Genomic DNA, 13,537 nt, shown 5'->3' on the forward strand with positions numbered 1-13,537 from the left:
GTATTCTGAAATATAAATGAAGTTTACACAATTTTTGTTAAAACTATGAAATTAACTAAAAAAAAATGTTCAGTTCCTTCAACTCTTTCACTTGTTACATTTAAAAAAAAAAAAAACTTAAAAAGATAATGCAACAAGTGTAACATTTTCAAGTCAGTGGGTAATAAGAAATAACACTGGCACAGGTAAGTTTGTTCTCACAGACTTATTCCAGTCACTTTCATTAGTGGCAGGTTTTTCTTGATGAACAAAAGCATTTCTGCTTTGTCACCAGACAGGCGACTTCTTTTCTCATCTACTACATGTCTAGCCAAGCTAAACAGGCGCTCGCTTTCAACGCTTGTGCATGGGGCAGAGAGATAGGTTCGGGCAAGTAGAGCAAGATGAGGGAAACGATTTTCATTGATCTTCCAGTAGACCAATGGGTCCTGGCTCCTTTCGACAGGAACCTCAGATAGGTAGTTCTGTACCTGCATAGCTGAAGGGCTGGCCAGCTGTTGCTCCTGTTCAATGTTCTCCTTCAAGATTTCGCCGTGAGCTGCAAACAGTAGACTACGCCTTTTGACTGCAGGTTCATCTATATCAGGAGGTCCCACTTCAGAGGATGTTCCTGCAGCAGGTGTGCATCTGGTCTCCCCCTCTGCAAGTTTGGTCAAAAGGAGCAGTTTCACGTCATCTTTCACCTCTGCTGAGAAGTAGCGATTCTTGCACCTTGTTTTGCATAAACAAAGAAAGATGGGTCAATCATTGTGTTTTGTATACATTAACAGTTTTTATGACTTGCATGTAAATAAAGAAATGCATTTCAATCAAGAAATTTTTATTTTTAATTTAATTTAAATGTTTGTTGAAATATAGTAGTAGGCTAAAAGTAATTATGGCTAAAATAGAATGTTAATAGTTACTTGCCTTGGATCCAGAACAGTGGCCAAGCTGTACAGGGGCTCATGCTCAATGTTGCTGAATCTTCTCACAACAGCCTCCAGCAACGTAGCTTTGGCTGTACCCACGCCACGGTCTGTGCTCGCTTGCCTCTCCAAAATCCGCTTGAGTGCAGTGATGGCTGGGATGACATCTGCTGCTGTAGCTGTTGATGAGCTAATCTCCTTTGTGAGTTCCTCAAAAGGTGCAAGAATGGTGAGCACATTGTCCAGTAGCTCCCACTGGTGTGCTGTGAGTGTGGCTGGTAACTCATGCTCAGCAGCATACACGCCAATAGCACGTCTCTGCTCCAACAGCGACTGCAGCATGTAGACTGTGCTGTTCCACCTCGTTGAAACGTCTTGCTGTAATCGTTTCCTGGGTTGACCTAACTGTGTCTGTATGTCATAAAGTTGGGAATAGGCAAGTGATGAATGCTTAAAATGTCCAACAATTCTCCTTCCTGTTGCCACCATGTCTGTGATGCTGCGCTGCGCCAGCTGTCCCTCATTTACAACCAGTTGCAGTGTGTGTGCCAGGCAGGGTAAACTTTTCAGGTTGATATCATCCAGCGCTTTGGCCATATTACGAGCATTATCCAGTAAAACAACGTGAACTCTTCCATTATCGATTTCCCAGTGATTCAGCATCGCCTTAAACTCTGCTGATAAATTGGCCGCAGTGTGAGACCCCGCCATTTCTTTACAGTTTAAGAGCACTTGATGACGTTCGAACTGTTCGTCAATCCACTGTGCAGTAAAACTTAACATGGACATTAAACTTACATCAGAAGTCCAGATGTCTGTTGTAAAGCTGAGTGTATTTGTATTAGCTTTTAGCAGGCTGCGGGTGTCTCTCGAAACTTGGCTGAACAACTCCGGTAATGCAACATCAGAAAAATATTTCCGACTCGGCATATTATATCGTGGGCACACGTGCTGCATCAAGCTTCTAAAACCTTTGTCCTCAACGACTGAAAATGGCTGGTTGTCTAATGCCATGAACTCCATCACTTTCCTCGTGGTAGCTTTGCTCTTTTCGTTGCTCATAAAAGCTAACAGCGACCCACCGACTGCCTCTTTGTTAGCGCTAGCTTTAGCATTAGCCTTAGCATGGTTGCTCTCTTCAAACATTGCATACTTGGCGGCGTGGTGATTTCTTAAATGGTGAACGAGGTTTGTTGTATTAAAGGTTTTGGTGGTGGCTCCACCACGACTTACTTCGGCTTTACACGAATTGCAAATTGCGATCTTTGGCTCATTTTCTTTTACAGCGTAGAACTTCCAAACCGACGACATGGCTGCTCCGAGTGACCTGTGTGTGAGCTCTCACAGTGGAGCAAAAGGGGACAGCAGCTGATTTTCAGACCTTTCCGGAGGCAGATAAGATCGGTGGATAAAATCGGCTTCTCATTTAAAGATCGGCCGATCGCCGATCTCCCCAAATTAAGGAAATTGGGGCCGATCGATCGGCCGGCCGATTTATCGGTGCACCCCTACTTTGATGCGTACATCGAATTGTGCGCACTACCTCCTGTGGGCGACCCATCCTCTCTAAGTGGATCCGTTCAACGGCCAGACCCACAGATGCTGGCCTATTTCTGGGTAACTCCTGGTTGCTCCTCCTGCCTGGAGGAGAGCGTCCTCCTTCCACGGCAGTTTCCACGGGCACCCCGACAGCAGGCGTTACAGGACTGGGAATCATGGTGCGCTCACACGTTCGGGGTCACCAGAAGAGCTGTCAATCCCTCCTCCTGAACTTGGTTCAAGAACCGTAAAATCAGAGGAGGTGGAGAAAAAAACGTGTACAGAAGCATTTTGGGCCATGAGCTGTGGGCAATGCGTCCACCCCAGCGGTGGTTCGTCTCGTGGGCTCAGAGAAACGCATAATTGACACTGAGCGTTTCTCGTGTCACAAACAGGCCCACAGCTGCTATTTCAATCTGAGACAAAATGCTCCGTAAGAGGATGATTAAAGGTTGTTCTGTCTCTGACAACTTTGAGACAAGAAGAAACCATGGCTGCAGCATACGATAATCATGCTGGACACCAGATTTCTGTCTATCGACTGCTGCAGAAAAGGACAGCATGTCGAACAGTGGACATGAAGTGGCCTCTACGCCTTTCTCTGTACAGCAGTGTTGAAAAACTGACCACTTGATGTGAACAGCGCTGTGGTGGTTGCAGCACGTGAATCCTGAATCGTACGCACTACATCTTGAGAGAGATCCATCCTCTCAAAAAGATACGCACAGCGGCCAAACCACAGGTGCTGGCCTATTCTGATTAATTCCTGATCGTTCCTCCCGCCTGGAGGAGAGCGTCCTCCCTCCACGGCAGGTTCCACGAGTGTCCTGATAACAAATGTTGTAGGCCTGGGAACCATGATGCGTTCACGCACTTGGGGCAGAGGAGCTGTCAGTCCCTCCTCCTAAGCTCGGTTCAAAAAACCGTGATATCAGAGGGAAAGAGGAAGGTGAAAAAGCATTACGACCACAGGCTGTGAGCAGGCACGTCCACCCAGCGGTGGATCGTCCCGTGGCTCCTCGATAATTATAATTGACATTGAGCGTTCTCTCGTGTTGCTACATGTCCACAGGCGCTGGCAGGATTCCTGCCGTGTCTGAGCCATAGCTCTGGGAGGAAGGTCCCAGGTCCCCGTGCCGCAAAGGACCATCTTGGACATCACATCCGCCCCCTGTTCGGAATACATGAGATGTACCCACTCCAATGGAGAGCAGATTGGGTGTGCCCCACACAGCATCTGTCTCACAATGTGGCACATGGGTTGAACGCATACATCTCCTGCCAGTATGTACGCAACAGTCACTTGCTGTCTGTGTGAATCAAAAAACCCTGATGATTCTGCAGCTTAAGGTCAGTGTTGAGTCACATTCAAGGAGCCCCTGCAACGCTCCAAAAACATTTAAATGAGCTGCTGTGTGGAGAACTACAGCGGCCCCACAGCTTGTTAAATGTGTGTGCCTCTGTGAAAAACTGACATGTGTGACATAGGTCTGCTGACGGAAAACAGCTGATGTCACTCAACCGATTCACGTGAGTTGCACTGCTGCCACCTGTCTGTACAACTGCTCAACAGCAGGTGTCCAGATAAAGCAGAGTTAAGGCGGCTCGGACGCATAATGGAGTGTTGTTTCTCACAGTTCAGAGATTGACAATCTAGAATAAATCTCATCTTCCAGTTCGTTGGGACCAGGAAGTGATGAGAGAGGGACCTTGCGTTTTCCTCTCCTTTGCGACTCCAGAAATTACATTTAAAACAAAATTTCCTGAGCTTCGGCGAGAGGGGACGAGATCTGTTCATAAATGACAGAAAAAAAAGTCACAGAGTTCCTCCACACCGGGTTTTGAGCTGGACTGCAGCGTGAATCCCCGGATGAAAACAGTTCGCCCATCCGTCTGGAGCGCGCTCATAAGCACCCGTTATAAGTTATAAGGCGGGCACGCATTTATGCTGTGAAAAACTCACATGCATGCTGATGTGAGCTGGAGCGCGCTGAGTGAGAAAGAAAAAACACGCGCGTCCCCGAGCATGCAAGACGTTGTGTGGAGCAGCTCATCTGTGTTGTGCTCACGTTGTGTGCAGTTGCTCCGTGTAAACGCTCGGGAAGTGGGTGCACGTATGAGCCGGCGTGCCCTGAAGGGTGGTGTGTGCGCGTCCTCATTCATGCAACGCCTTAAGCCAGGATTGCCGCGGGGGCGCGAGTTGGCACTGGTGCGGTCAAGAAGAAGCGAGCAATCGGTGGAGCGAAGTTACCACTGGCTCGGTCTTCTTCGCGGATGCCAGAGACGAGCCGTTGTGAAGTCTTGTGCAGCTGCTGACGCCGCGTGAGCGCGTGTTGGCACTGGTGCGGTCAGGAAGCAGCGCGCGGCATCGGTGGAGCTAGGCTACCACTGCTCGGTCTGCAGAAACACGTTCATTCTTGGCTGCAAGTCACGTGAACTTTTGAGTGATTCCACGAGCTGCAGTATTAGTTCAGAAAATCTTATTCGAGGATGCCTGAGCAAAGAACTAAGAGGCTTGTGAAAGCTGCTGACGCCGCGGGAGCGCGCGTTTGACACCACTGCGATGAAAAAAACGTGTGTCGCTCCTGCCGAGAGCGAGGTACGTTGTTGAGCTCGTACCGCGGTCTCACGTTAACATCGACATGAACGGCGGGCGCTGAGAGCTGCGTGCGCGCTTTCATGCCGCGGGAGCGCGTATCGGCACAGCTGGCAGTGAATGAAAAACAACCTTAAAAGGCTCATTCGTGATGAGTGTGTGTGATGGAGCCGCTTGTCAGATAAACCATGCTGACAGCCTGGCTAAAAGACACTTCATCATAAAATGATGTTATTTCATATCGTGTCATCAGCAAGCAGTCTCCAGCAACCCGACACCTGGTTACCTTCCATTGAGCTCTGTTGTTGTCCTGGAGGGCCCCCTGTTGGCGAAATCCGGGAAAAAAAAAAGAACTTCCGGATGCCGGGGACGTCTGACGGGAGGAGCGGGCGTAGCAGAGCTGGGGAGGCGTTGTGCAGCCGTGGAGCATCTTGAAATGATCTCTCGCTGATGAAAAGAGGACCTCCAACAAAAACTCTTGCAGCTCTCCTGAGAGGAAGGTGGAGTGACCTCATTCTCCGGCTGCGATGCGGGGCGGCACACAGCAAAAGAGGCGCACCGGTTGAGGATGACGTCAGCTGCCCTGTAGACGGAGCGTACTGCAGGGGCCGGCAGCGTCGTTAGCAAGCAGCGGCTACGAGAGCGGAGCGAGCCAAAGGACAGAGAGGCACGTCACTTCCCGCCTCTGAGCGTGTACGCCAACAGCGTAACGTGTTGTTCGCTGCGGCCGTGTGGAATGCATGCTGGTGAGCTCAGTTGGAGAGCGGTGTCACCGTCTCGGTTATGCTAAACGGAGGCACGGGACGCTGGTCCACCTCGACATCTTGCTCCAATGAAGCCTCCATCAGGCTCGGCTCCAGGGGGCACGGAGGGACTTTCCGCTCAGTGAACCCCTGCTCTGGAGATGGGTACGGACTGTGGAGACCGGCTCCCCCAATCTACCAGGAAAGAACCGTCTGTGGCCTCGCCCGTAGGACGTCCTGTTGGAACACGAGGCCATATGGATCAAGACGGTGAGCCGGAATGGAACCCAGTAAACAACCTTCCCGCCGGATCATCCGAACTGGCGGAAAAAGGCGTGGGACGTAAAAAAGGGTCCCTTCATGTCAGCCGCCTCCTGGGTTACGCCGGGCAACCCCTGAGGGCGCCGTCGGCCAGGAGCGGTGTGATCGCCGATGCGAAACGAGGTGGGATGGGGTGAGCATTCACTCAGCCCCCCTTCCACCGACACTACGCTCTCCAGGAAGGAATGAGCAGCGGGGGGCTGCAGCTGAGCGCCGCCTGTCCCGGAGGAACCATCCGATTCGCTCCGAGGGTCGGCGATAAGAGGAAAATTACAAGATGGCGTTGTCCAGCGTGTAGTGACCTGTCACTGAGAAATATTCCTCGGCGCTTACCTTGAAATAAGACTGCTCGTCAGTTTCTCCTCGGGGAGGAGAACTCACCGGACGACCGGAGGTCGACTGCCGGGCCAAGCATCCTTAACAAAGGTTGGTCATCTACACAACTTTCCTTCTTCGTTCTTCTGACAGTGCTATAGCTCGCTGAAGAAAAAATGGGAGCCGATTTCCCGCTCTTAACGTAATTTATACGGACCGGGTGGGGCCCACACAGCAGGTGGGCGTGGACTAAATTTTTTCAGTGCAATGCAACGCATAGCGGGATAATCCCTCCAAGCGACAGCCTTAAAGGGCGAAGCTTATACAAAATAGAACAGAGTAATGTTGTGTATGCTATTCAGTGTCAGGACGGCTGTGATCATTCTTACATCGGGGAAACTAAACAGCCACTGGCCAAAAGGATGGCCCAGCACAGAAGATCAACATCATCAGGCCAGGATTCTGCGGTCTACACTCATCTCCAGGCCAGCGGTCACTCTTTCAGGGATGAAGATGTGCACATCCTGGATAGAGAGGAACCATGGTTTGAGAGAGGAGTAAAGGAGGCCATCTTTGTGAAAAGAAATCGTCCATCATTAAACAGGGGTGGAGGCGTCTGGGTTCAACTGTCCCCCTCTTACAATGCTGTGACTGCTAGTATCACTCAACCCCCTGTGAATAGTAAACAGCCATCAGCGTGCTAATGATCCATTGTTAGGCTGATGGTCCTTCTTGACCATGTGAGCAGCTGGTTCTGGTTGTCAGCAGCAAACTGGTTGATCCACTCTGAGAAGGTGCTATTTAAGAGACTGAGCTGAATACAGCACCTCAGACTGAGGAAGTCTCTTGGATGAGAGATGAAACGTTTCTATATTTTTTTGCTTTGTTTTGTTTTTTGATTATTTTGAATGTCCAGAGGACCAGATTGAACTTTTTTGGATTTTTTATTTTTTTTTTTCATTTAGCCTTTATTTATCCAGGTTAGTCTCATTAAGCCATGAGAACTCATTTTCAAGAGAGACCTGTTTAGGGAGCAGATGGTGGGGGTTAAGGGCCTTGCTCATGGGCCCAGAGTGGGGCGAATGAGGGTGGGGGGAAGTGCGAGTGTTTCACCTACCCCACCCACAATTTTGATGTTGTCGGGGCCGGGGCGTGAACCGGCGATCTTCGGATCACAGGCCCACCTCTCTAACCTCTGCGCCACCACTCCCCAATGGTGGATTTCTTTTGGATTTTTTTCTTTCTCCTTTTGGATTTTTCTACCTGGATTATTGAGCATGCATCAGGATATTAAAACAATACATTTCTGCAAGCTTAGACAGTGTGCAGGAGTGACTTTTTGATTCTCTTTGGTTTTATCGTCCATGCTTCTGTCTCATGAAATAGCTGAGCTAAATATGTTGTTCTAAACTGATCAGAAGAAATGTGAATATAAGAAGTTGTTAGCAAAAGATGTGCTTAAAGTTATTTTATGTGTGTGATGTGATGAAGTGGGCTTTACCGTTTATGAATAGCCATGTGTCTGAGCTGCTTCTCTGTCTTGACAACAAGTTTTCCGCTGACCGATCGAGCTAGGAAGCCCTCCTGGACACCGACCAGCTCCGCCACTCTCTTCATCGATGACGGCAGCTGCTCCCACAAGCAGAAGAACTGATACCAGTCTATGGTGGTCCACTCTGCGTACAGTGGGGTGATCTGAAAATTACAACACAAGATTTGTTTGAAAAATGTATTAAATGCTTTTTTAATAAAGGTACATTTAAGGCGTGCATACCAAATACAGAATGTGCAAATCATTTTCAAGTACAAAGCCCTTCATGGCCCGCTGGAGATCTGCAAAAATTCCAAGAGCTTCTTGAGGGGAGAGAGAGGAGGAAAGAGTGGCGGCACCGAGTTGGGTGGGACAGTACCTCTCATCTGGAAACACAGAATAATCAGAGAATGTACAATAATTAACCTTAAAGTGAAAATAAGTCAAATAAAAACTGTTAGAAGTCAGTTGTTGTTGTGTTGCTGTGTAGCAGAGCTGTTCAATTTGCAGACGTGGAGTTAAAAGTAATGACTAGTTGAGCATCACCTTGTCCGTCCTGAACACTAATGAATTCATTTTCCAACAGCCATTCAACACAGGCCTCAATGGCTCCTCTGTTCGTCTCTTCATTACACTCTTTCTTGCCGTCACAGTTCATGCTTGCAGCTAGAAGTGAACATGAAGCATACTGCCTCACATCCTGTGGAGTGCTGGCAACGCCACCAACAATTATCTGGAGAGGATAAAAAAAGACAACCTAACAAAATTACTTATTAAATACTTTAATAAAAATCACCTAACATGATAAAAAATGAGAGTACAGTGGGGAAATAGTTTAATGTAGTGAACTCGGCCTCTGGTCAAACCTGCCTCTGAAGACCTTCATGGGACAGGAACTGTTATTTCATTGATTTGAATCCAGAAATACAAATTAGCTCATCCAGAGACTTTCTAATTGTATCCTGAACGAATCAATTGAAAGAACACTCTCTTTTTCATATTATCATTACTATTTTACAATGTCTTGATAATTAAAAGTGTTTTTAGTTCATACCATTTTTTAAATGTTGAAATGAACCACTCATTTTAAATCAACTGTGAAACAGTATTAATGATTTTTTAATCCTCATTCAAAGTAGAAATCAAGTTAAATGTCTATGTTACAAAGTAATTATGCATTTTTGATCTTCTGTCTGAAATGAGAAAGGTGTGATGTCGGTCAAAAGTCGGAGACAGTCGCAAACAAGTTATTGAAACGAACTGTCTTGTTTTTAAACCTCTCAGACAGGAACAAGAGAACTGACACCTCTAGTTCTACGTCGTATAGGCTTCGCCCTTTAAGGCTGTCGCTGATGGGTTTATCCCGTTATGCGCAGCATAAGCACTGAAAAAATTTAGTCCACGCCCACCTGCTGTGTGGGCCCCACCCGATCCATATAAATTACGTTAAGAGCGGGAAATCGGCTCCCATTTTTTCTTCAGCGAGCTAATATAGCACTGTCAGAAGAACAAAGAAGGAAAATTTTGTAGATGACCAACCTTTGTTAAGGATGCTTGGCCTGGCAGTCGACCTCCGGTCGTCCGGTGAGTTCTCCTCCCTGAGGAGAAGATGACGAGCAGTCCTATTCCAAGGTAAGCGCCGAGGAATATTTCCCAGTGACAGGTCACTACACGCTGGACAACGCCATCTTGTATTTTTTCCTCTTATCGCCGACCCTTGGAGCGAATCGGATGGTTCCTCCGGGACAGGCGTGCTCAGCTGCAGCCCCCGCTGCTCATTCCCTCCTGGGGAGCGTAGTGTCGGTGGAGGGGGGCTGAGTGAATGCTCACCCCATCCCACTTCGTTTTCGCATCGGCGATCACACCGCTCCCGGCCGACGGCGCCCTCAGGGGTTGCCCGGCGTAACCCAGGAGGAGGCTGACATGAAAGGACCCTTTTTTACGTCCTACGCCTTTCCCGCCAGTTCGGATGATCCGGCGGGAAGGTTGTTTACTCCATTACGGCTCACCGTCTTGACCCATATGGCCTCGTGCTCCCAACAGGACGTCCTACGGGCGAGGCCACAGACGGGTTTTTTCCTGGTAGATTGGGGGAGTCAGTCCCCAGTCCGCACCCATCACCAGAGTGGAGGGGTTCACCGAGCGGGGCTATCCCTCGGTAACCCCCCTGGAGCCAAGCCTCGCGGAAGCTTCGGAGCGAAGCTGTCCAGGTCGGAGCAGCATCCCGTCCCTCCGGAGAAACACGAACCAGACGGTGACCACGCTCTCCAATCGAGCCCATCAATGTGCTTTCAGGCAGCCGCAGCTAGCAACAACGTGGCGCTGCTAGCATATAGCATGTCCAAGGGGCTGAAGGCCACAGACCTGCCTTGGAGACAAAGAACTCCCTCTGTAAGGCAGCAGACGTCATCTTCAACATGTGTGCCTCTTCTACGGTTTGCCTGTCGAGGATTGCAGCGTGGATTACGATGATCCAATGATCCACCTGGTTTCGTTCTCTCCCTCGCTGCCGGAGAAACTGTACAAAGACCTGATGGAGGGCCCATCACGGCGGACGCGCTGTTCGAGAGCAGCTTCAAAACCATGCTGGCGAATTGAAGCAGTCGGAGGAGGTGCCAGAGGCTGTGCGCCACCTCATCAAGCCATGCGGCTCATCCCGCCCCCCGGCCCGCTGGAGGGACCGTTGCAAGCAAGCATCGACGTTTCCACGGCCGCGGCTCTCGCTCAGTTCCACCACCAGCCCCGCCCGTCAGAATCCAGCCCTCTTCATTCCGGCAACCTGCAGTTCAGCGTTTCCCCAGAGTTCGCCTGCAAGACAGCGCTCTGGGCAAACAAATCGCAGAGCTCAAGAGGGAGAAGTTTTAAAAATGACGGTCTCCAGAGGGTGTGTGTAAAAGTAACATGAAAGTTGAAATAAATCATCATTCAATGATCAAAATGTCTGTTTTTAGCCAGTCTGTAAGCTCGGATGAACTCACAGCGGCTGCGCACACATCCTCCACACATAACGAGCCGGTGTCCTTAAATAAAGTTTTTTTTAAACTCACCGTCACTCCAAGACATGACGAGTCGATCACACGACACAATGGTAAGCGAAAATAACTCGTTATCATCCCGAGCGGTATGATCCTCACCCAAGCGGTGTCAAAATCGCACTCGTGGGATGAAACAGCCTCCATCCAACGGCGCTGCGTTGATGTTGGCGCACACACACAGTTGCCCGGTGCTCACCGGCTCACATCGGTATAAATGTGGACCGCAGGCTGGGTCAGGTGGAGGTCCTCGCTCTCACAAGAGCGACACTCGCCTCACCGAATCAAACGCGGGCAGCCGTCACTCTCCGCGTCTCTACGTTCGGCAGCTCACGGCAGCATAAGCGTGAGGCAGCTGAACGAACCCGGTGACGAGTCCCGCCTCCCTCCAGCGAGAGCGGCGCACGTCCCTCCAGAGAAAACGTGTGCTCCCGCGGGGCTTGCAGCCTTCACTCCAACAGCACGGCGTAGATGAAGTCACGCCCTCCGCCTCTCAACGTTTGCACAGCGACGTCAAACGCGCAGCCCCACGGCGTCATCAGCTGTCACACGCTTCGCCTCAGCACACCGGCCCACCTGTACATGAAGATTGGTCCGCGGTCCGAACATAGCGCACGGGCGCGTTCAGAGCCTTTTTTCGAGGAAGCCTCGCCTTGGGTCACGCAGAAAACATTCCCGCGACGCATGACGGCGGTTGAAGGGCGGACTGCTGACAGCCGTACAAAACGTGACGCATCACTTAAACGCACGTTCACTCCACGAACGTTACGTAGAGTGGCTAAAACATGCTTGCCGTTCAGATGGATGGACAGGGTGTTATGCAAATGGTTACAAGTTACAGTTTGCAACCCGACCCCCTCCGTTCGGAGGAGTTATAGAAACGGTCCTGTCATCATCAGACCAAATCTCATCCCTAAATGCAGAAGTCCAAGTGTTTCTGATAAAAGTAATCTCCAGAGTTCCCCAACGGAGAGAAAACACAGGGTTTTACTCACGTTACTTCCTGGTTCCCAACGGACCGGAGGGATGAGACCGATCTTGGATCTGTCAGTTTGGTTTTTTTTTTCAACAAGGTGATCATGGACAGACCGTTTTTCACATGTTGACAACCAGACAGCTGTTGTACAACATCCAGAGAAACGCATACCGATCATCCCAAAACACAGAAAATTCCTGCGTTTTTCTCCTTTCAGGGGATGAAGTATCAGTACAACGGCTGCCGGTCATCGTACGTTTTCAGTGTGTGGAGACAGCCCTGCATCTGTTACACAGAGCAGGGATGAGAGTTTTGTTTTACCTGGATGATCTGCTGCTCCTGTCACACTCCAGACAGGAGGCGTTGATGCAGGCTCAGGTGTTGACATCACACCTGTTAAATCTGGGCTTCACCATAAATTGGAAGAAAAGCTAGATTTTCCCGGCCCAGACAATTGTTTATCTGGGAGTGGAATTAAATTCAACCACCATGAAGGCTCGTTTATCACAAACGAGATTCGACACTTTTAAAAGTCAACTCCGCCATGTAAGACCTGGCAGAGTGGCAACAGTTGTCTCCGTCATGAAGCTGTTGGGAATGATGTCATCAGCTCACACAGTGGTTCCGCTGGGTTTGTTACACATGAGACGCCTCCAGAGGTGGTTTGTGCGTCTGCGTGTGATCACTGTCCCTCCCTCCGTGAGAGCAGACCTCCGACACTGGGGAAACACCCTGGTTCTGTCAGAGGGAGTTCCCGTCAGCAGACCCATGTCACACGTGTCAGTCTTCACGGACGCGTCGCTGTCAGGCTGGGGGGGACATGCCTATCTCAAGCAGTAGGGGCGCTGTGGCCCCACCACACATCAGCCCACATAATTGTTTTGGAGTGTCGCACAGTGCTGAATGTGATTCAACACTTTGCTCCCGTGCTACAGAATTAACATGTGTTGATTCACACAGACAACATGTTGACTGCTGCGTACATAAACCGTCAGGGGGTGTGCGTTCAGCCCAGATGTTACACATTGCGCGAAAGCTACTGTGGTGGGCTCACCAAAACCTGCTCTCCATCAGAGCAGTTTACATACCCGGTGTTCTGAACAGAGGGGCAGATGTGATGTCCAGGGGTGGTCCACGTCACGCGGACTGGACCCTCCATCCAGACCTGATGGTTCAGAAGTGGCAGAAGTTTGGCAAAGCATCTGTGGACCTGTTTGCGACACAAGAGAACGCTCAGTGTCAACTATGGTTTTCCCTGAGCCCGCGAGACAATCCACCGCTGGGGGTGGATGCATTTGTTCACAGCCCATGGCCCAAAACGCTTCTGTACACGTTTCCCCCACCTCCTCTGATTTTACGGTTCCTGAATCGAGTTCAGGAGGAGGGATTGACAGCTCTCCTGGTGGCTCCCGAGCGCGTGAACGCACCATGGTTCCCAGTCCTGCAACGTCTGTTGTCGGGTCGCCCGTGGAAACTGCCGTGGAGGGAGGACGCTCTCCTTCAAGCAGGAGGAGCGATCAGGAGTTACCCAGAAATAGGCCAGCACCTGTGGGTCTGGCCGTTGAGCGGTCCCGCT

At 50.0% G+C, this 13,537-nt stretch overlaps 1 protein-coding gene across 1 annotated transcript in view; it reads right to left on the reverse strand.

Moving 5' to 3' along the window:
• Positions 1-13,537, reverse strand: part of polq (polymerase (DNA directed), theta) — an 81,466-nt gene that overhangs the window by 51,639 nt on the left and 16,290 nt on the right. Inside the window, exons 14-16 of the mRNA XM_037674352.1 lie at positions 8,500-8,686; positions 8,197-8,339; positions 7,924-8,117 (exon numbers count right to left, since the gene is read on the reverse strand). Coding sequence (XP_037530280.1) covers positions 7,924-8,117; positions 8,197-8,339; positions 8,500-8,686 — 524 coding nt within the window. The remainder of the gene's footprint in view (positions 1-7,923; positions 8,118-8,196; positions 8,340-8,499; positions 8,687-13,537) is intronic.

The sequence above is a fragment of the Nematolebias whitei genome, chromosome 3 (assembly GCF_014905685.2).
Source record: "Nematolebias whitei isolate Nwh7 chromosome 3, NemWhi1, whole genome shotgun sequence".
NCBI lineage: Eukaryota > Metazoa > Chordata > Actinopteri > Cyprinodontiformes > Rivulidae > Nematolebias > Nematolebias whitei.